This window comes from Candoia aspera, chromosome 1, assembly GCF_035149785.1.
Source record: "Candoia aspera isolate rCanAsp1 chromosome 1, rCanAsp1.hap2, whole genome shotgun sequence".
Lineage (NCBI taxonomy): Eukaryota > Metazoa > Chordata > Lepidosauria > Squamata > Boidae > Candoia > Candoia aspera.
Genome location: NC_086153.1, coordinates 18,366,058 through 18,390,136, shown reverse-complemented (window position 1 = coordinate 18,390,136; position 24,079 = coordinate 18,366,058). Strand labels below are relative to the sequence as shown.

The window sequence follows — 24,079 nt, the reverse complement described above, 5'->3', positions numbered from 1 at the left end:
CCCCCGCCCCATTTTGTTTCCTTTCGGGGAGACCGCCCGTCTTATTTTATCCATGCCCTCCTCCCCTCCCGCCTCCCCGCACTTGGTTTCCTCTGGTCCTAATTACTTTGGGGGGGCTGCATCATTAAGCTTTTCCGTGCTGGTCCTTTCTCCATTTTGCAGCCCTCTCCCCCTGGATATTTTTTTATCGCCTAACGTCGCTCCAATTCCCTGATTCCCCCCCCCCCCCGCTTGTTTTGCCCCTATTTCCATCCGGTACCCAGCCCGGATTGCACGTGGGGCCGCTGCGTTCTCTCCCTGCCCCTCGGCGCCTCTCGTCTCTCGAGCCCCACGGACTCCCGGCTTCTAGGCGAGGGGCGGTCTCCCCCTTCGGCCGATTCTGGGCTGGCTCAAGCCCGAAGTAGGCGGCCCCCTCCTCTCGTTCCCTCCTTGGGTCCCCCTTTCGCCTCGGTCTTTGGCTTCTGGTTCGGATCGCACGTGCTTGGATTCGATTTTCTCCGCGCCTCGCCCCGGATTCCGCCATGGCCTTGGCGAGGAGGGCGCGCTCCGGACCCGCCGCCCTTCTCTGCTGCATCGGAGCCCTCCTCAGCCACGGTGAGTGAGCCGTCGCCGACGAAGGGGAGGGTCGCTCGGGTTTAATGAGGTGGGGAGAAGCCGGCTTTGCATCCTTTAAAGCAATAACCGCGATAGGCGTAAGTCTGGGCACAGGCAAAAGATACAGAGTTAACCCCAACTGTCTTGAACTCCTGCCAATTTGCTGTTTTTTGCCTCTGGTTGAGAAGCAACGCAATTCTGGGGGATATTGCAAGTAATCTAATCATGTGCAAAGTGCATTTGTGAACAATCAAGATTAACAAAAAAGAATGTTCTGAGCGTATGTAGAAGGCACTGTTGTTTGGTACCATAGCCTGTAGGGACTTAGGTAACCAGATACAATAACTGTATCAATGCTAGGGCATCTAACCATGTGCAGAGTGCCTTTCCATCACCACCATGCCCACATGGTGGAGCGGGTTCTAGGGTAGCAGTTGGTGTCATGGCCAGGCAGAGCCCCAACTTCGAGAGGAGTTGGCATTGCCGGCGCAGCTACCACACCCCTCTCTGTGTTCTTGTTTTGCCTCCTGTCTTAATTTAAGTCAGTGCTGAAGCTCAGAATTTGATCTGAAGGCTGAGGCTGAGGCTGGTTCCTGGGATGCAACATTAAAGAGTGTGGCAGGCAGTTGGGTAGCCGGGATTTGAGCTGAGCAGGTGTTCTTTAGGGTTGATGGAAAAGAAGATACCCCCCTTCCACCTCCTGCGCTTCAGGGTTGACAACTTGATGCTTCTCCAAGTGAAAATAGTGCTGTTAGGCTGGCAGGAGGCCTAGTGTAGCCTGTGAACCGTTTTCGGGGTTAGCTTTTATTTCTGGATGTGGTGCCTCTGAGCATAAGCAGAGTGTGCACCCAAACACAGAGCCATCTTTGGTGTGTGGAGCGTGACTTGCCCCTCTTTGATATTATTCTTGGTCGCCTGGCTGCAGACTGCCAGCCAGCCAGCCAGCCAGCCAGCCAGCCAGCCGGAGCAAGCAAGCAAGACAGACAGCAAGCCAGAGACCACCAGGGTCTTGGTTTTATGGCCCCCATCAGAGGCACAAGGGCTCTCCTTACCAGTTTCTCTGGGTGGCTTGTCATTCCTGTCTGGCTTATGGGTTTCCCAGAGGCATCTAGACTAGTCTTGGAGAGAACAGATGCTGGACTAGATGTTCCTTGGTCTGATCCAACAGAGTCATTTGTTCAGTCTGGAATAAGTTCTCTTGGCCCAAAGGAGGCCCATCTAACCCAGGAACAGGCAAAAAGGGTCCCTCTTGTTATTTTAGGCTTCGGCTCCCATAGGGTTGGGCTGACCTGGTCAGAGGCAAAGGTTTGTGGGAAAAGTAGTCCAGAATGTCAGTGGAGACTCAGCCTATCTGTTCTAGCTCAGCAGCTTTCTTTTCCATAGGACACAACAAAATGGGACATGAAGAGAACAATTTTGATATGTCCTTCCAGAGGTATGGTACTCACAGATATACTGCCCCTGATCATGGAGGCTCTGTTGAACTCGCAGGCCGGATAGCTTCTCTAAGAGCCCTTTGGCTGGATCAGACCCAGGGCTCCATTGGCCTAGTGCTTTTTCTGCCTTGGTCAGCTTGAAACAAGACCACAGCAACCATTCCCTTTCGGTTGTTTGATTAATTTATTTTTTCAGCATAAACATTTATAAGCTGCCTTGGGGGTAGCTAACTGTGATTTATTCCCCATCCAGGATGGCTAACAATAGTCCAGACTGGAAATAAAAAGAGATAATATACAGTAACATTTGAAAGAAGAAAGGGGAAAAAAAAAGCTCTAAAAAACCCATGTTATGGGAAAAAAGACAGATCCATGGAATAAATAACCTGGCCCCACTTGCTTGCTAAAATTGAGAAGTTTTAGCCAGACAGAGGGCACAGAGTTGCCACAGTAGTTGTAGTGGTTAGCTGCTTTTGAACATGGAGGTTTTGTTTTGCTTCTTGACCCCCAACCAGGTCTTCGTTTTCCTTCTGGTGTCTCGGCATCTTCCTTGGACGCTCCAGGGCATCTCCCGCTGCCCTCTTTTTCCTATCAGGATTGTTGCCACCTGCCCCTCTTTCCAAGTTCATCCCTCCTCTCAGATCTCTGGGGGAGAGGTCTGTCTTTTTTTAAAGCTTGACACCAGAACATTTCTCCTGAATGGAAAGAGGGCAGGGCACGTCCCCACTTCCTTAGTACAATCCTGAGTAAAGCTAAGCTCACATTCTCACCTGTTGGAAGAAGAGGACTGAAATAATTTCATTTCTGCGTTTGTTACAGCACTGTGCTTTTGCCACTCAGTCCCCGTTCCCATCTCCCAGCTGTCTTTCCAGGTTGGACATTTCAGATTGTACCCCAAACACTGAGAAAAACAATTTGCAATTTTAGCAGCTGGGATAAAGCGGGTTTATCCCAGCTGCTAAAGGCAACCCAGCCGCAAGCCGTGCTCAAGGTCTGGGTTGCCTTGCTGAGGGCTGCGCACTCTCTGCATGCTCAGGATAGTGATGTGCTGGTGGGGATGGCTGAAGGAGGTTTTGAAATGGGCTCCTTTAACTCCTGCTCGCTCATACCTTGAGTTCGTTCTATTTCTGCCATGGATTTGTGCATTTGGAAAGAGTTTGTGGGTTTCTTTCCCTTCCGTCCTCTGTTGGTTGCATGTTTTGGTGCGGGCAAACGCTTCCTTTCCCTTGGTAAATCACTCCTTTATTCTACAACGGTGAATGCAAAACCGGCAGTAACCACTAGAGATCCTGGAATATCTTCTCCTGGGGTAGTGGATTCTTTTGGTTTTCTGCAGCCCGCCATCATGCTGCTTTTTCAGCCCCTCTTCCCTATGCCAGCTGGCCATTAATGAAGACTGGGCTGGGGGAGCGAGAAAGAAGCTGGTGGTTTTGGAAAAGGAAAAATGTAGGGGGGCTGCTTGTGAAGTTGCTCTCAATGGGCAGTGAGCAGTAGAACGTACACTGCAGAATGAAGCAAAGCCCTGCTGTGTGTTTGGGGGCAGATGGAGGCAAGCAGACTGCCCCCCAGGTATCTTAATGGCAGCGCTCTCAAGGTTGCTAGGAGTTAATGTCTCATCCCCTCCATTGCCACAACACCCACTTGCAAGGACACTTTTTCATTGAGAAAGTCTGATCGTGCAGGATAGGTAAGGGCAAAAGGCTTTAGATGCTGATGGCTTGGGACTGCACCCACGGCAGAAATGGATTTTGTTTTTGCCTCCCCCCCCTGCCCCACGCTCCTTTCTTTTTCTTTTTCAATGTGGAAGAGCTGAACAGACTAGCTGGGGTAGAAACGGGGGACCTGGTTATGCCATCAAGGGAGTTTGCTCTACTTTTTCATTTCTGATCTCCCCGGGTGGAAGATAAAAACTAGATTTCTCCCAGGTCTGAAAAACTGGTGTACATGGAGTGACGCCTTTCCCACTGCCCAGAGAGGGAATCTGGCACTAATTTCCCCCTTTTTCTCTGCAAGCTGGGAGCAAAGACTGTGCCTCGCCTTGGGGTGGAGAGGAGGGAGCGGGTTTTAGAACTGATCAGAACCAGGCGTGCAAACTTTGCCTTTTCTAAACATTCCTCCTGTCCTGCAGTTTTTTCCCCCATGCCTGCAGCTCGCATTGTGCGCAGCCTGTAGTGTGACTCCCTGTCTGGTGTTTTTTGTTTATAGCTGCTTTCTCCAGGGCCACTGTGGAAGGGGCAAAAAAAGAAAAAGAAAAAAAGAAAAAGAAATCAGCCCACCCCATTTTTTTTTATTTTTCTTCCCTGCCAATCCTGAGCAAGGAACGGAGCCCCGAGCAACAGCAATCTATGCACGCGCATTATAAAAACGGTTAATAATACATCACGACGAAGTGTTAAAAAGCTCGGGGTTGGCGCACTGGATTTTACTGCTATGTCTCATTCTACACGCTTAAGTTTACAACTAGCTGGGTGATTGTTCCTGCCCCACCCCAGAGCTGATGGTGGATGGGGTGGGTGATAAGGAGCAGAGCTGGCTGAAACTGGAGCAACCCACCCTGTCTGTGGGGGAACTGTACAGTTTTTAATATTGATGGCTCTGATAGCTGGGATTCCAAAGGAGTTAGAAATCAGAGTGTTTTGTTTTCCTCCCTTCTCCATCCTTGCTTGCCTTTCCAATGCATTGGCCAACATGTTTCCTACCACCTGTAGCCCCTGTGAAAATAGTGATGAAGGAAGATCCGTTTTGGTGGGGGAGCTGAAAATGGTCTTTCGTGTCAACCCTCCACTGCATGTGCTGCTTTATCAGGAGGTGGAATCTGATGCGATGGTTACAAGGTTAGATGTTGAAAAGGAAAAAAAAATAGATCTATACATGGAATAGATTTCCCTAACCTGCTGCCCTCCAGATGTTTTGGGACTAAAACTCTCCAGTACCCTGGTAGCGTGCTAGCTGCAGTCCCAACAGGAGAGTGTGCAATTGAGAAAGACTGTCCTGGAGGATGAGGCTAACTGCAATGAACATTGAGGATGAAGTGGAACCTCCGTGTTCAGAAGCAGTGTACCAGATGCTGGGGATGAATGGGAAAGCAGGATAGATAGTGTTCAGAATGGCTTTAATTGACATCAGGAAGATGGTGGGGGTGAGAAAAGTTGTCTCCCTTGACTTGGGTTGGATTAAGTACTAGAAGTGTGTTTTTTGAGGTTTGCTTTGTCTTCAAGGAATCCATAAGCTGGAAGGAGTTGGGGCAAGGCATTCCTCTCCTCCCCACAGTTCCTTTTCTGCCTGGCATCTTTTTTTAAGCTCTGGTGCATATTCAGACCTCACTGGGCTGTGGGGGAGAGGAGTCGTATTTTATTTTCTTAGATTCCTTGCTTAAACATGTCCATACATTTCTGCAAAGCTCAGGGCTTCCCTGAACATGCTGATACCTCTGTGTTTCTCATTGTCCCAGTTATGGTATTTTTTTTCTTCTTTCCATCAGCACTTTCCACCTGAGTTCCCAATTAGAGGGAGCGATAACACAGAAGGGAGAGCTTCAAAGCATTCCGGAGTGCGTATAATAATCTTGCAAGGGTCGTATTGTAAAGAGTTTGTAGAATTTCTTTTTATTGCTTTCTCACATAAGCTGCTTCCCTGAAGTGCTGTTATACTGTATCCAAAGGAGTCTTTCAAAACCAACCAGGTTGGAGTTGACCCCTCTTTCTGGGATGCAGCGGATTGTGTGGTATTTATTTATTTGTTAGATTTCCCTCTTTTTGTTCAGGAGCTCCAACTGATGTACCCAATGCCCCATCCTTCTGTTTTCCCCATAACAATAATCCTGTGAGGTAGAAGGGGCTGAGAGGAGTGACTGGCTTTTGCTTCTGGGGTTGGACTTGAACCTAGATCTCCATGGCATCAGTCCAGCAATCCCTACCCCATGCTAAGAGGGCACCCTTTGAATCTGAAAAATCAGTCCGTAGAAAACGAACAATCAAAAAGAGAATATTCAGAGATACGGTTTCTGCAACTTTCATGCTGGGGTCGCCTTGCACAAATGTGTGTTCGTCGGGGCTGTGGGGGTGGCAGGATAAAGAAAGACGCGATGCCAGGACAAAAACAAAACCCTATCTAAATTAAATGTAAGATGGAACCAAATGAATATACAATTAATACAGTCTCCCATTGTGTGTATTATAAGTTTTCATCTTATAGTTTGGTAGCAGTTTTTGGAAAGATGACAGGGCTGCACCAAAGGCCTAGTACATGTGATGCACAGACCTTGGCTGATTTAAAGTGGGCAAAAAAGCAGCACATCAGTGGGGTAAAAAATAAACACCCCAGGCTTTAGGCAAAGATTCCCAGGCAGAACAATAATACTCAAATACCAATCCTTAACATTTCAAGGATCTTAGTTTCTCTCTGTGCCCCAGTCTGGTGGCATGACTGCTGAATTGTCACCTGGGGTGGCTGGGTGGGCGGACCGGTGCCCACATTGGTGCTGTTGTATCCCTCGACTGAAGAAAAGCAGTGAGCGAACCAGGACTCTGTGCCTCAATCTTCCCCCTTCCTACTTGTTCATGGGAATAGACTGGCTAGCTTCCCCCAGCATGTTAAATCCTAAACCTAGCTTAAAACACAAGTGCTGTGCTTGTGTCATATCTTCTGGCCCAAGGATGATTTCTACAGCACATACCCATTTAGCAAGTCTGGCATGTAGATGAACCCAGCGAATGAGTCACATCACAGCGACCTCCTGTTAGCTGGTGGGATGTTTGGCTGTTAGTTGCGGGGGCTGAGCTTCATCAGGCCCATCTGAAAAATCACTTTATCGGTTCCTGCATGTCTGTCTCCATTTGACGGTTTAGTTGTTGACTGTGGGATGGACTGTGTGCTGTTATCCTTTGGTGGAATTGCAGCAGAGTCCAACTTTAACAAAGTTCAGGGTAGGATTGTGTTGAAGCTGTTGCCGGAGCAGGGAGAATGTGGAGCCTGGAGCCGAAAAGCAATGATCTGGGAGAGAAGGGAGACCAAACCAGAAATAAAGGCGGGGTTCAGTGAACTAGAATTATGGGAGAGCAAAATGGGTTTCCTGCTATCTCAGATGCCCAGAATTAATTCCTTGTCATTTTTTTGCAGAAAAATTTGGCAAAGACCCGGTTGATAAACTGCATTAAGCCAAATTGTTATATCACCATCTTAGGTGTGAGGTCCTGCAAAAGCTTTTATTTGAGGTCTTAGTTTTGCATAAGGTAAAGGTAAAGGTTTCCCTTGACGTAAAGTCCAGTCGAATCCGACTCTAGGGGGCAGTGCTCATCTCCGTTTCTAAGCCTTGGAGCCGGCGTTGTCATAGACACTTCCGGGTCATGTGGCCAGCATGACGACTCGGAACGCCGTTACCTTCCCGCCGAAGCGGTACCTATTGATCTACTCACATTTGCATGTTTTCGAACTGCTAGGTGAGCAGGAGCTGGGATTAACAACGGGAGCTCACCCCGCCGCGCGGTTTCGAACTGCCGACCTTCCGATCGACAGCTCAGCAGTTTAACCCGCAGCGCCACCGCGTCCCTCTAGTTTTGCATATATTTCCTATAAAAAGGCACACAAATTTGATGGGGGGAAAGCCTTAGAAGTCAAAGTCTAAAAACCTAACAACCCTTTATGCATCTTATCTAGCTCCTGAACCATACAAAAATCCCTGCTAAATTGAATTTTATAAGCTCTGTGCTTCCCAGATAAAATGTTTATTACATTGTACTGGGTAACTATATTGGGAAGAGGGTGGGGAGATCTGCACTTCAGACTTATAGACTGAAATTCAGCAAAACAATTCTGTATACAGATTCTAGTTTATTGGTTAAAAAAATTCCAAATAGCATATTTCCAGATTCTTTTTTCTCAACAGTTGACAACATAGGTTATTTTCTAAAGAATGTCAGATTGCCTTAGCAATCTCAGGACCAGGTTACTAGCCTTTTTCATTGCTTTCTGTTCAAAAGATTGTGACTGCAGTACAATTAAATTTATGAAACTGTGAAGACTACAGACTAGAGTAGTTTTTCTGTTTAAATGAACCCAGCGAATGAGTTCTGTTTGTTGGTATGAAAACTATATTGGGTTCCTATCTCCTGTTTATTGAAGGTGTATGTTCAATTTTTTTTAAATGGACTACTTACTAGTGCAGAAGAGGAAAATCTTATGATCTTCCTGAAGATGGCTAAAGATTTTCCTGTGTGTTTCAATTACAAAGCTATTCTCCTGATAAGTGTTGATGCTAAGATTTTAATAACTACCTTGGCACGCAGATTATACCTTGATTCTTCCAACCACATTAAACCTCAATTTACTGGATTTGATGTAAAGGACTTCTCATGGAACGGACCAATTTTCTGCACCGATTAATATCATTTGCGTAATGGTACCATTATGAAAATGATGCAAATTTTCATTTGTGTAATGATGACAATGCATAAATGGTTGAGGATGAGCACTCTTTAACAGATATTCATAGATAGTGGATGACCCCTCCCCATAATTTGTCTGTTAAAATGAGGCTTCATTGTATTGTACATCTAGCTCAAGCTACAATAATATTGAGTCATCCGGATTTTGATCATATTAGATTCTTGGTCGGTGTCCTTGCTTTACCACAACTTAGACTGAAGCCAGCAACCATTTTGTTTGTAAGTTGAGAAAGCTTTTGATACGGTCTCTTGGAAGATTGCGAAGGTTTTACATTTTTGTTATTTTTATTCCCATGAATGTTTGGGGGTTTTATTGCGTCAAGGCATTCTATCCTTGAATGACTGGTGAAGAAAGCTGTTTTAGTACACTGGGCACAAGATATTTATTTGGACTAGAATAGGTAGCAATTTGTGGTTACATCACCAGTTCTGTCTAATTTTCTGCATCTAATTAATCTGGTTTGGCTGATAGGGAAGTTCTCATTCTGTGCAATCAAAGCCCTTTATTTATTCATTTATTTAGATTTAGATAGCTGCTCATCTCACATATGTGACTCTGGGTGGCTTATAAGTTAAGCCAAAAGAAGTTTGTTTACAAATTAAAACTCATAAGTAAAATTAGAACAATTAAAACTGATTAACCAAATACGTTAAAAAAAAAACCCCTATTCCTATGTGATTTCTGAATCTGATTAGCATGGTTGTCTGGGTATTGTTTTCTGCAATATAGACTTTTCCTTAAAATGAGTGGCAGAACATGGTTCCTGTTAAAGTTTTGGATTTTACTGCATCAAGACCCTTCCGTTAAGCATGACTGGTATATGTGTTTGGGTGTTAGAAGATATGTGTCTTTTTATATTCATGAATGATGAATTTGGTTGGCTGGAAAGTGGACATTCTTAGCCATTTTCAGTAATAAAGATGTTTGTCAAGTATATAGGTAGTCCTCGCTTAACAACCACAATTGGGACTAGAATTTTGGTTGCTAAGTGAAGCTGTCATTAAGCGAATCCAACCTGATTTTATGACCTTTTTTGCGGTGGCTGTTAAGCGAATCACTACAGTTGTTAAGTACACCATGTGGTCATTAAGTGAATCACACGGTTCTCCATTGATTTTGCTTGCTGGAAGCCAGCTGGGAAGGTTGAAAATGGTGATCATGTGACCAGGGGTGCTGCGACAGTCGTAAATGCAAACTGGGTGCCAAGCGCCCAAATCATGACCATGTGACTGCGGGGACGCTGTGATGGTCATAAGTGTGAAGACCGTCGTAAGTTGTTTTTTCAGCACTGTTGTAAGTCTGAACCATCGCTAAACAAATGGTTGTTAAGCGAGGACTACCTGTAAGTAGTGGAATCTGATTCCAATGGGGAATTTCTGTCACTGTATCTTCACTTTTGAGTCTGACAGGTCTCTCGAAGGTGGTTGGCTTGGTTAGCTGCAAAGTGGGTATGCAAGGTGAAAAACATTTGAGTTTTGCCCTGAACAGGTAGCAGGATACAGAACATGACTCACAAGAGGAACAGCCCCCCTCATGTCTTCTTTCACTGGACAAGCCAAAGGAGTTTCCCCTGCTAAAGAGATGGGACCTCTGCTTGCCAGTGATCCCCATTTTGCTGCCCAGCTGCACTGATTCTTCCAGTCTTCTTGCCAGAACTACAAGCCCCCCCTGACCCCTCATGAGGAGAAGTGAGGCTTGATGGCCAAACAGATGGCAGAGAAGGGAGAGCAGGAACTTAATGATACCCCACCTTCTTCCCCACGGTGGGAAACACAATTGCAACCATCCCCATCATCAGTTAACATGAAGCTACTGCCCCACAAAGATTACTGACCCAACACAACCGCTTGACCTCCAAGTGATCAGTATTAGGTCCCCCTTTTAACCTGGAATGTGCCTGGGTGGGCTTGCATCCATCATAGATCCTTGCTTTCTTGACTTCCTCTCCCACCATGACACGTTGATACAGGAAGCACGGACTGCTGATGAACTGCTACTCAGTGGATTTCATTCATTCATTTCATTCATTAACCACTCAGAGTCCCCTTTTCGGGAGAGATGGGCGGTGATAGAAATTTGAAAAATAAATAAAATAAAATTTCAATTGGGGCTGGACCAGGTGTAAAGCATGGAAGAATGAAAGCGGGCCAGGGGATCCTAGTCTCCACTACTCTGCGTGCCCCACATCAAGGCCTCTCCCCCCACTCAAGTCATATTCCATACCAATGTTAATCCAATTCCCCCACCGCGCCCTGTTGGTAATCAATGCTTATCTGCCCCCAGTGAGGCTGAAACCCCAGATCAGAGTTTCATGGACTGAACTGGAAACTTCTGCTGCTGACCTTATACTGCTGAATCCAAATGCACTTACAGTCCTGGGCGGGGACCTCACTGCTAGGTTGGGCCCCAGTGGCCGCACACTCTGCCCAGCACAAGTGTCCCCAACCCTGAGGCTGATAGATTCCTCCTCACCTGTTGCTCAAAAGTTCAGAAATCAAACTTCTGCCTGGCTCGAAAACCTTCAGGTTAAATCTCCACATTTTAAATGGTACCCTTGAAAGTGACTGTCCAGCTGAATTCACCTACTGGCTTCAGAATGGGTGCTGTCAACTATATTATCACCATATCATTACTTTGAATCAGCTGAATTCTGAGGAACTTGTTTTTCAAACTTTGAGGGGAACTTAAAAGTGTACCTTGGCAATTGTTTGTTTTGAGCATCTGTTATTGTTGCTAATAATATTGTTGCTTCTGGAGCTTCACAGCTGTTACAGATTTTGAAGAAATCAATTAGGCTGCTAAGCAGCAATCTGTATGAGAATGAAGGAAAGTGGTGAAATTGATACAAACTGGACTGTTATATTAGCTACTGACCAGTAGGAGGCACTACATGACCTGCTTCATCCTTATTGGGACTCTTCAGGTGTAGGTAGCTCCCTGCTAGAGCCTCTAAGGACAAAAGCGGTCATGTAGTGCCTCCTACTGGTCAGTAGCTAATATAACAGTCAAAGCTACATAGACCTTCCCTCAAGGCAGTGTTTCTCAACCTCTGAAACTTCTAAGATGTGTGGACTTCAACTCCCAGAATTCCCCTTGAGGCCTTTAGCATGAGGCTCAGACCATCAAAGATCAGAAAACTTTCCAGAATGAGAAAATACGGAAAAAGTGAAGGTGTACTTGCATAGCTTCTACTAACTGTACTAATGATTACACACAGTTTTTAGAAATAATAAGCACAGATGTCCAGCTCTTGTAAGCCAGTGGAGAATTGCTTTAAAAGAATTGAAATTTTGACCAAGGGAACAGAATTCTAGTATTTCAGGTATACTAGAAAGCTCAGATAATGTTTAATGAGGGTTGGTCACAATTGCCTTGCTAATGGAGAGAGAAGATAGGAATTGGAACATTTAATTGTATGCTCTGGTCTTTTATTATTGCTACATGTTGGATTGAAATCCAAAGGATTATAACATGATTTAGCAAGGTTGTTCTATGTTAAGAATGCATATATTCTGCTTGACAACATTTACAGTGTTTGAAATTTGTCAAAACATCAGGAGTTGTGGATTTTTTTACCCATAAGGGATAACAAAAGAGCTATTGTACAACATAGAATGGATAAATGTACACTGGTGTATTGCTGATATGTGTTATCTGTCAGTGTTCAGATTTTTTTTCTTTGCTTTCAACGAAGGGTAAGGCAGAGAACTTCAAAGCAGTTTGGTCAGTGGGGGTGGGATTGTTTAGGTTGAGATATTTTCCATCCCTATTTTGAATGTATGTCATATGTTACAGCTATAATCATGTACATGTCGTTTTTCCTGGGCTAAACAAGGTGAAATTTGGTTTTGGCTAAGCATGTGGTATGAACCACACAGCTGTTGAGGCTTGTGAACCTTGTTTATGGCTTAGCATGTGTGTAGAATTGGAGGAGTCCACCTAGGTCAATTGGACACAATATTTGAGGTGGACTCTAACATGGCGTTTCTTAATCTCAGAGCCTTTAAGATGTGTGGACCAATGCCCAGAATTCCCTGGCCAGCCAGATGTGTGGACTTCAACTCCCAGAATTCCCCAGCCAGCATGCTGGCTGGGGAATTCTGGGAGTTGAAGTCCACACATCTTAAAGGTTTTGAGACGAAGAAACATTGCTCTAACATATGCAGAATAAGGTGAAACTATTGCTTTCTATGATTTGGAAGCTCATATTTCCATTGATATGGCTTAAAACTGTGTTTGCCTTTTGTTTTTGTTTTTTTTGCGGCCATGTCTAATTTTGATTCCTATACTATAGAGATTGTGATCAGTTGTATGTTGTGGTGGACCCAGCCAATTGTGATTTATTTGGTAAACACACCATGCTGTAGTGTGATACATGAAGTCAGTCAAAAAGCCCTGGAGCACATTCAAGACTAATTATTTGGATATGATTTAGTCAGTGTGTTTTGTTAGGTATTAAGATTCCTGGATTTTAGTCCATGAAAACTTACACTGCAATAAAATCAGGATTCTTTAAACTGCTGCCGTGTTTGCTTTGATTTCAAGTACAAGCTAAATATTCACATGTGGACATTAGCTTTTATGTTCAAATAGTCCATCTGTCTATATTTCCCTGAAGCTGGACCAAATATTTCGTTCAGCGCTCATACCATAATCATGACGTTTATGTTAACATCCGGTGTGAATCTGGATCTTTGATAGTTCAACTTTTTCATCACTTATAACGGATTCTGGGAAAAATAGCATCAACAGTACTATTAGAGCTGCATCATAGTAATTTTCCTTTTGGACATTAAAAAATTGATTACTTTGTGAAAGATGAAAAAAATTCGGCATCCATAACAGAGCAATATCTTTATGAGGACAAGTCAATCTTCCCCTTAAAAATTACTTTGGGGGGAGTTCTTCACATGTTGCCATACAGACATTAAGGAAAATAAGCAAAGATCTAGCACGGGGGCAGAAATGACTGAAATATAACCCAAGATTCCAAGCTTTGGAATATACTGTATAGACTTGAATTCTCCAGTACTCTACATCAGGCAAGATACCCACTCTGGAGAGATACGCTTAACCATTTTTCTTATTATGTTTCCCCCACCCCCCCAACATGAGGCTTTGGAATGGGAATGAGAGAGATGTGGAAGAATGATGCTTGTGGCATTTCCACAATGCGTTTAGCCAAGTCAGTTAAATGCAACACAGTGGTTGTATTTGCACAAGTATTGCTTTCTTGTGGTGTAGTGTGTGTCTTGTGAACACAGCCCATTTAACTGGTTTACGAATTAGTGTACGAAGCAAGAAAATGGGTTAATTCAGTAACCACACTGAGTATGTTGTTCAAATCTAGCTGATCTGGCTTTCCTTGAAAATCATCTGTTTTTCTCTTATGCAACTCTGAAAAATTTGCCTTGAGGTTTAAGCTGAATCAATGCAGCATCCTGTTTACACATTCCATTGTGCTGGGCTGACAACCCACAAACTTACTCATTTATTTCTTCATGGTGGTGGGGGTGGGGGTGGGGGTGGGGGGAATGTATTGGGGAAAAAAGTAAGGAAATCAGAAGCTTGAATGGATCTTGCTGAAAGTTTGTTGTACTTAATAGTAATGTTAAGTAATAATAGTAATTAACATTAATAGTAATGTTTGGATGGAAGGACTTCATACTTGGTAGTCTTCATACCAAAAGTTGAGATTTGAAAGTCAAGGAAAAAAATAGTAATGTCTTACCTTCCCCTTGAAAATCAGGAATATTAAGAGGGAGGACATGAAAAAAAATAATTAAGGGAGTGGGTTGGAAAGCCCCTAGTTTTTCTGTTTTGGCCCCTTCCCCCAGGTCTTCACATTTCTATCTGAGGGATTCAGTCTTTGGTCCTTCAGGAGCTTCCTTGTTTCCCAGTGAGAAGATCAGAAATTGCGGATAAGCTCCATGGAAGGGAGATCTGTTTTGGTTAGATTTCATTTTGGCCTTGCCTAATGTGTGAAGCCAGCCATTCTCAGTTGTGCAAATAAACCAAAGATTTGACAGATCATAGCTTGGGGTGATGTGTGAATCCAGCCATGTGTATATAACAGGAGGCATGGGGAAGGAAATCGATAAGACACATTAGGCCTTTCCATGTTCTTATCAGCTTCCTTGCTTGGGAGAGTTTGAATGGAAACTGATCGGGCTTAGTATGATTTTTTTCAGCTTCTTTGGTGAAGTTTCTGAAGAATAATCATAGGGTGGGCAAGAAGGCAGGATAGAAGGGGAGGGGGTTATACAATATTAGTGGTGCCACTTGTCAGGTGGGGTTGCATCTGAATTTAGTCCTAGGGCTGTGTTTCGCAACCTTGGCAACTTTAAGATGTGTGGACTTCAATTCTGGGAGTTGAAGTCCTCACATCTTAAAGTTGCCGAGGTTGAGAAACACTGCCCTAGGGATATATTGCCAGCATCCTGCTGATGAATGAGGGCATACCTTCTCTTTTCATGAGCTAGAAGAAAAAAAATCAGAAAAAGAACAACTTGAATAGCGTCAGTGCAAATGAACGGAACTGGATAAAGATTCCGAGATGATTGGCAATACTTGTATGTGTATATAGCTATGCATAAAAATTAAAGTGGAGATTGAGTGGTTTTCCTTTTCTTAATACAGTAGTGCTAAAAGTTGAGGGGGGGAGGGGGGACGGAGGGCAGGACCAGAACTAACAGGTTAAAACTGCGAAGAAGGAGGTACAGGCTAAATAGCAGGTGGAAGCTCCTGACAATACAAGCTGTAAGCCAGTGGAACAGGCCACCACACAATATGATGAGTTCTCTTTTGCTAGGTGGTCATTTCTCCAAGGTGCTGCAGTGGATCCTGCACTGAGCAGAGAGCTGGATTGGATGACCTCGGTAGTCCCTTCCGCCTCCATTATTCTACGACACTTTGTGCAAGATGAACCAGAATGAAAATGCTGCTCCACACACAGTGTATCTCTAGCTAATGCAACTCACTGCCACAAGATACAGTTGTGGCCACTTGTGTCTTTCTGCATGCCTTATGGAATAAAGTGATGGCATTTTAGGGGGTTCCACTAGAATTGGTAGGAGAAGGAGTGCATCATATTGCAGAGATGTGCAGATTGAGGCGCTGGGGTTGGATGTGGCTCTCTGCAATCCCTCCCAGAGATGCCACCCCATGTAATATTTGTTGGCTGACCCAAGGGAGGAATGATTAAATACTGTACATAAGGAGTAAAAATTCTTGACTGTATTAATTTCAGTTGACATAAATCAAGTGTAGTTTTTATTTGGGTCCCAACCTGCTTTGTGGACTATGCCTGCCTCAAAAGTGGGCCAACCCTGATTGCATGATCTTTCCCATAAATACACGCCCAACCCACGAAAGCCACAGTGCGCTGTTGGATGAAGTGATTGTGGGTTGCCCTCTCTCTCTCTAATGCAGTGTTTCTCAACTTTAGCAACTTTAAAATGTGTGGACTTCAACTCCCAGAATTCCCCAGCCAGCATGCTGGCTGGGGAATTCTGGGAGTTGAAGTCCACACATCTTAAACTTGCCAAGGTTGAGAAACGCTGCTCTAATGAAACTGCCTATCGCATGCCAGGAGCAGGCAATGGGAAGAAGGCTTTCTCTTCCACACCTTCCATCTCACAGCATCTGGCGTATGGGAAAATACTGACTAAATCTAGTGAAATACTAGCAAGTCCACCCCTTTCCCTTCCTCTCATTCCTCCTTCTTGTCCTGCCCTACCTCCACTTGCGTAGGTGAGAACGTGCCGTGGCCAGTAAAGAAATAGACTGACCTGTCATCTTCATCAAGCCGGTCCGTCATAAAATGCCGGCGCCTCACCAGCCAGCGTTCTCCTTTGATGAGATTGCTGTGGCCTGGCTGTATTTCACAGGCCTTCTGAGACAGCTGTTAAACTATTACATCTGCCCACTCTTTTTCCTGTGCTTCCTGCCAGCCTAGAGCTCTTTGTGCAACTGGGCGGGGGAGTGGGGAGCCGACGGGAGGTGGGGGGGGGAGAAAGATCTGCGTCCACGCGCATGGGAAGAGGTAACGGTCATAGATGTTCTTTCTCGGAACAATCTGTCGGAAAATGCACCACTCCGCCCTGCGCCTTTCAGTCCACCCGCTCCTTGCTCTTTCTTTCCTACCTGGAAGTGAGACGGATGGCAGCCAAAGATGGGGGTGGGATAACCCTGGCATTTGGAAATTGAGGCCAGTAGGTGGGGATAGATGCTAAACCTGGTAGCCGGCTCTTGGTCTCTGGCTGTTCTCCTCTCCCGTCTCTGCCAGGCTGCTGCTGCTGCTGCTAGTAGTTGTCTCCGGCAGATGTTTTTTGGGGGTTGTGTGTGTATGAGCTCCTGTTACTCAACACCAGTAGCAACCGTTCCAACTCTCAAGCTCCCTGGGTAATAAGACTCTCTACTCAGCCAGCCAGCTCCAGTGGACTTCTGATTAGTGCTGGGGTGTGTGCGGTGCAGAAGCGACAGCTAGAAGGTTGATCTGCACAAAGGGATCTGTTGGCAAGATGGAAGCGTCTCAGCAGGATTTCTTGTGAAGTGGGTTGTTTGGCTGACCAAAGGTTATCAGTAGAGGCTTTTTGGTTCTGCAGAAGGGCCCATCTAAATTTTCTAAATTTATCACAGCGTAGAAACAGGAATGAAGGCAGCAGCCTGTTCCTTCTGCTTGTCCAGTTAAAGGCGCGCTGCTTCTGAGCATAGTGATTCCTTTAGCGGTAATAACTCCACAGATCCACTGATTTGCTTTTAGTGCCCTTTAAGGCAAGGGCTGTCATCTTGTCTTGGGGCAGAGCTCTGTCCTTTAATGAGGGGTCGAATGAAGAGGTCCTCTCTCTTTGTTGGGATCCACAGCCTGCCAGTCCCAGGAGCTGACCTCAATTTGCACAGAGGAGTTTCTCGCCGCATGCTCTTTTGAATTATGGGCATGCCTCTTTTCTTCGGTTTTTCAAGAGTCGGGGAAAAAACAAGTTCCAACACATATGCCGATTTTTAGAAAAACGAATTGTGCTTGCAGAGAGTCTGTACAACTTGGGAGCATTAGCTCACCCAGGGCAGGTGCCAGCTTGAGTTGGTTGGTGTGCTTATTTATTTTACAAGCTTGTTTTACCAGCCCTGAGCCACAAACGCAGGGAAGTGTATTGCAGAGTAAGGTGTAGAGGGAAAAACACCTAAGAATGAAGAACTGCCCCTGAGATGGCCACCACTCACCAAAGTTAAAAACGCAGTGGAAGAGGGTTGCTTTGATGGCTTTGCCAAACACCAGAAGAGAGGGGGCTGAATGAACCTTGGGGGGCAAGAAGTTCCAAAGCATGGGGGGGGGGAGAGTATGTGATGTAACCTGGGTTCCTCTTTGGGACAGCTGCATGAAAATCTCTATAAATAGGAAGTGCATCTTCATCGGGGCTCTAATTGCATAACTGGACACCATACTTGATTTGTAGAAGGGAAGCTGCCCCCTTGCAAGCTGCTTGGAAGCCCCACTGTGGTGTTTTGCATGCCTGTCTCCAGCTGGCAAAGGGAGGGCAGAGATGCCCATGGCTGGATAGAAGGTTGGTTGACCTGCTGGCCCAGAAGAGGACTGTGTGTAGTGATGGACAGGAAGACTGCAGTTTATTTGCCAACCCTGGGCATCCAACTAATGCTTTGTTGTTGTTTATTCGTTTAGTCGCTTCCGACTCTTCATGACTTCATGGACCAGCCCACGCCAGAGCTTCCTGTCGGTCGTCAACACCCCCAGCTCCCCCAGGGACGAGTCCGTCACCTCTAGAATATCATCCATCCATCTTGCCCTTGGTCGGCCCCTCTTCCTTTTGCCTTCCACTCTCCCTAGCATCAGCATCTTCTCCAGGGTGTCCTGTCCTCTCATGATGTGGCCAAAGTATTTCAGTTTTGCCTTTAATATCATTCCCTCAAGTGAGCAGTCTGGCTTGATTTCCTGGAGGATGGACTGGTTGGATCTTCTTGCAGTCCAAGGCACTCTCAGAATTTTCCTCCAACACCACAGTTCAAAAGCATCGATCTTCCTTCGCTCAGCCTTCCTTATGGTCCAGCTCTCACAGCCATATGTTACTACAGGGAACACCATTGCTTTAACTATGCGGGCCTTTGTTGTCAGTGTGATGTCTCTGCTCTTAACTATTTTATCGAGATTTGTCATTGCTCTTCTTCCAAGGATTAAGCGTCTTCTGATTTCCTGACTGCAGTCAGCATCTGCAGTAATCTTTGCACCTAGGAATACAAAGTCTTTCACTGCTTCTACATTTTCTCCCTCTATTTGCCAGTTATCAATCAAGCTGGTTGCCATAATCTTGGTTTTTTTGAGGTTTAGCTGCAAACCAGCTTTTGCACTTTCTTCTTTCACCTTCATCATAAGGCTCCTCAGTTCCTCTTCACTTTCAGCCATCAAAGTGGTATCATCTGCATATCTGAGATTGTTAATGTTTCTTCCAGAGATTTTAACTCCAGCCTTGGATTCCTCAAGCCCAGCTTGTCGCATGATGTGTTCTGCATACAAGTTGAATAGGTAGGGTGAGAGTATACAGCCCTGCCGTACTCCTTTCCCAATCTTAAACCAGTCTGTTGTTCCGTGGTCTGTTCTACCTGCAAATGTCAGCCTGGGTGGGCGAGAGCTGTCACGGTATTTTTAGGCCAAATCAAGATTGGACATGTGAGAAGGTGCTGTGATCACCTTTTTTTTTTTTAAGATGCCTTAATTAGGATATTTTCCTTTTTTTTTTTTTTAGTGTCTGCCTTCCTCTTCAGTAGAGGGGTTAAAAACTGGCCTGTGCAACAAGGGTGTTGTTTTTTAAATGAATAATTTTGTTTGGAGGAGCAGCGTTGGTGCCAAATACCCACTGCAAAGGAAGATGGTGGGAGAGGAGGGATCTGTCAACACTCCCTGCTCACAAGCACCCTAGAGGTTGTGGGTTAAATTTGCTCTTGATTTTCCTCCGGGGTCTCTCTAGGCTAGGGTTTCTGAACCTTGGCAGCTTGAGGATGTGTGGACTTCAACTCCCAGAATTCCCCAGCCAGAATGCTGGGGAATTCTGGGAGTTGAAGTCCACACATCTTAAAGTCACCAAGTTTGAGAAACCCTGCGCGAGGCATCTCTTCTACACTTCATCTCCAGGAGATCCTCTAAAAACTCGCTCCCCCCCCTCCAAGCAGCGACTAGTACCCCACTTGAACCATGCATCAGAGCCTCAGGAACAACCCCAAGTTTGGTCTATGTGAATATAAAAAGTGGCTTCAGTGACTCCCACTGAAGTTTCCATTGTCCAACGGTCTGCTGTTCTTGGGTATCCCATGATAACAACTGATACGCAGAATCAGCCGCTGGTATTCGGAGATACGCTGCTGCTGCGTGTGGAGACTTTCTACTTGGATGAAGCGTAATGCCACGTCCCCCTTTGGAAATCACTTCTTGCCTTGTGCTTTTGGGCTGGAGTATTTTAATCTCTACTGCAGCATATTGAAGTAAATAATAACTGCACTTCCCCGTATTCTTTTCCTTGCCTCTTTCTGGTTTCTGTCAGAGAGGAGGAAAGCTGCGAAGCTGAATGATGGCCTTTCCAATATGTAGCTGCTTTCATTGTATACGCTTCATCCTCTCATGCAGATCTTCTGTGGGGAGTTTAGCAAGACTATTTTTATTCTCTTTGGGGATTTTTTTCCCCCCTAGCGCAACTTGAGTATGCTCACAGATGGATATGCTGTTTGGGTTTTCTGATTTTCAGGGGATCCCTTTCAGGAGAATCAGTCGTCCAAGGAATCTCTGAACACCTGCCAAGCAAGTCTAGCTTTGCAGATAGAAATAGACTTGTACAAACATGTACACATACATACAGGTAGTCCTCGCTTAACGACCACAATTGGGACTGGAATTTCAGTGGCTAAGCGGAGTTGTCATTAAGTGAATCCAACCTATTTTTATGACCTTTTTTGTGGCAGTCATTAAGTGAATCGCCGTGGGCTTTAAGTGAACCATGTGGCCATTAAGCAAACCACGTGTTTCCCCATTGATTTTGCTTGCCAGAAGCTGGCTGGGAAGGTTGGAAATGTCAATCACATGACCATGGAGTGGTCATAAATGTGAACCGGTTACCAAGCACCCAAAACATGATCACATGACCATGGGGATGCTGTGGCATTCATAAGAGTGAGGACCAATCGTAAGTTGGGTTTTTCAGCACTGTCGTAAGTCTGAACCATCACTAAATGAATGGTTGTTAAGCGAAGATTGCCTGTATGTATGTAACTGCTTAGTTCTCACAGGGCCCTGTTCTTAGGTTTACTTTTTGCATTGCAGCCACTTTGGGGAAGGGTGCTAATTGTCAGGGGCGAATCAAATAGCTAATTAAGAATTAATCCCTGATTTTGCCTCCCTGCCCTTCCTACATCCTTTTCCTTTTCTAAACCTGTTGCAAGAATTCTTTACTAGTGAAACATTCTGGGGTTGTATCCTTTAAAAAAGGAGACAAAAGGGCTTCAATCAAATAAATACCTTTTTTTTCTGGTTGTATACAACTCACACAATCAAAATTCTGCTCTTTGGGGCTCCTGACAGTGTTTGTTTCTTATTTGTGCTCGGTGTGGTGCGGGGGATGCGAGAGCTCTGTGGTTGGTGCAGTCTTGCCCTGTTGAAAGGCCAGCCAGCCGGGATGAGGAAAGGCATCAAAGGTTAATCTACCCTGTTTCTGTATTAGTTTAATTGTCATGGATACTTCTTGATCCTTGGAGTGGTAGTTGGCATACTTCTTCAGTAACAGTGGTCCAGAGAGATCTTTGTTTATCAGTGTAGATTAATGTGCCTTGTTCTTAAAGCATGGCTGTAGAAAACTTGATCATCGTGGGCCTAGCTGTGTTCTTGTAAATTGTTACTAACTTTCTGCTTGAATATCCTGATACGTTTTCAACCCCTCCAGGTTTTTCTGGAACCCGTGAATTTTGTGAAAAGAAAAAAAACACATTAGCCCCACTGATGTGGGGTTTGCAGTGGTCTCTATGCAGAGACTGATTTGGTAGGGCTGCCAGATTGTCTGGATGACCACTAGAGGACAGCAGAGAGATTCAGAAAAGTTAACGTGGAGTCCCTGGTGCTCTCTGAGCCTTGCTGTTTTCTTGCAGACGTTTCATTGCCAGGCTGGGCAACACCTTCAGTGCGAAGAGGGAGTGGGCCTTGCTCTCTGTTTATGTACCCTCACGTTGGTGGAGGTGTTGCTCTCTCCTTGGGAGTTCCTTGATTGGGCTGTTGCTTGCTGCTGGGTTGATTGACTGAGTTAATAGTTCCTTGATTAGGGTGTATTGTGCTGTTTGGTTGTTCATCTGGGGTTAATTGTAGTGTTGATTTTTGCATATGTGGGTGTTGATTGATTGCTGGTGAGGAGGTGTTCTGATCTTTTGGCTTTTCTATTGTCTCTTTTGAATGGTATGTAAATGTTGTTTACCTCTGTGTGTCTGTTGATGGCTGACTTGACTGAGTGCCAGGCTTCCAGGAATTCTCTGGCATTTTTGGATTTGGCTTGGTCTAGGATGCTCACAGTTTCCCAGTTAAAGCTATGGCTGAGTCTGTCCATGTGTTGTGAGACTAAGGAGTTCTCATCGTGTCTTCTGACTGCCAGTGGGTGTTCGTGGATGCGCTCTGCTAGTCTTCTGCCCGTCTGTCCTACATAGTGGCTGTTACAGTTCTTGCAGATGACTCCTGTTTTTTCTTCTTGGGCTTCTGGGTCTTTTGGGTTACTTAAGATGTTTTGAAGAGTTTTAGTTGGTTTATGTGCTACGGTGATGCCATGTGGTTGTAACAGTCTGTTGGTGGGTTCTGAGATGTTTCTGATGTATGGTAGTGTTATCCTTTCATAGCTTCTGTTGGTTGGGTTGTAGTGGGTTGGGTGGTGAGGCACTTTTTGATAAAGTTGAGTGGGTGTCCATTTTGCTGGAAGATGCTGTACTGATGATCTTTTTCCTTTTTCTGGTGTTCTGGGTTGCTGCAGTGCATAATTGCTCGTCTGAATAATGTTCTTACACGGCTTCTCTTGTGGGAGGTTGGATTGTTCCTTTGGCAATGGAGCACTTGGTTGGTATGGGTAGCTTTCCTGTAGACCTGTGTCTCTAACTTGAAAAGTTAATCTTTGCCACCATCTTGAGATTGTCCTGAGTTTTGTTGCTCAGATCTGGTAGTTTTAGGTCCATGTATATTTAGTTCAAAGAGTTTCAAACTCTGGAACAGGTTTGAAAACTGACTCTGGATGCCAGCATATGTTTTCAATTACACTTACTTAACCCTAGTCAGCTTGGCAAATGATTGGGGGGATGGAAATTGAAATCTAAAAAATCTTGGAGAGACCCAGGCTGCAGAAGGCTATATTAAGCTGACATAATAGCACACTGAGAATTTGTTGGATCGGACCAAATGGGCCCTCAGTCTAGCATGTTTTTAAACTAGGATGGCCAACCAAACGCTTTGGGTAAGCCCACTTACGAAGCACAATTTTCCCTATTGTTCATTTTCTGTTCTCATATTTAGATGTTATCTCACTAGCTTTGGAGGTTATTCCTAGTCATGCTGAGCTGGAGCTATTGATGGACAAATGCAAGACGTTTACTGGTCAGTTAAAAATCAGAAAATTGGTTGACCAAGTATTTTATTTTTAAAAAGGGTGGGCAGTTCTAATTTTTTTTCCTTTCAAAATCAGTGCCTCTGATCATAGAAGAATATATGTATATCATCTGTCTGTCTGGTATCAGCCTCATCCATAAGTTTTTTGCCTTCTTGGCTGCATGTTTCAAACATAGAAATCATAGGGGAGTTTCAGGTAAGAGGAAGAGAGTGAGAGTTTGGAAAGCTAATGCAGGCTTAAAATTCTGGTCTAAACAGCTGCCAATTGCTAGAATTCACTTCTGCATCCTAGCAACAGGTTGGTCTCTTTTAAAAGGGAGATTCACCATCAAAAAAGTGTTTGGTTTCCCTGTGAATTTTTAAAAACACAGCATGGCCCCCTTGGATTTCCTCTGTGGAGGAACGTGGTGTGTGTGTGTGTTTTTAACCTTATAGTGTTTTCCCCCTTTTTTTAATAATATTTTTTATTAAAGTTTAGAGATACAAAGATAAAAAACTAATACACACTAAGAAAAATATAAGAGAGTAAAGATAAAAGATAAAAAGTGCAATTTTTTAAAAAGAAAGAAAAAAATGTCGTAAAGAAAAGAGATATATAAAGAAATGACTTCCCCCTTCATCACGACAAGTACAATTTCAGTAACTTATCACCTTCTCTGGTACTACAACAAAAGGTCTCTTCTTCCCATATCTCATCTCTTGTCTATAAACAAATTTTTAAAGCCTCATCATTTGGTCCTGGTTTGGAAAAGTCCACTAAGAATGACCAGAAGCAACAACATATATCTTCTAACCTTGATCAAATAAACCAACTTTATATTCCTTCCCTTTGCTTTTGACAGTCTTGATCTTTAATCTCTTTAAATAGTGTCCCAGAACTTTATTTCTTTTCATTTTCTCTTTGTCTCTTCTCAGAAGCTCCTTCAAAACTTTTAACACATCTCTTTTGTAAATTGAAAGTAAGAAAGTTATTCAA

The 24,079-nt window shown here is 44.5% G+C and overlaps 1 protein-coding gene across 1 annotated transcript in view; it reads left to right on the top strand.

Moving 5' to 3' along the window:
• The first annotated feature begins 441 nt into the window (after window positions 1-441).
• TMEM132E (transmembrane protein 132E) overlaps window positions 442-24,079 on the top strand; it is a 195,764-nt gene continuing 172,126 nt past the window's right edge. Inside the window, exon 1 of the mRNA XM_063298507.1 lies at window positions 442-594. Within this exon, the coding sequence (XP_063154577.1) occupies window positions 522-594 (73 nt within the window). The 5' untranslated portion in view covers window positions 442-521. The remainder of the gene's footprint in view (window positions 595-24,079) is intronic.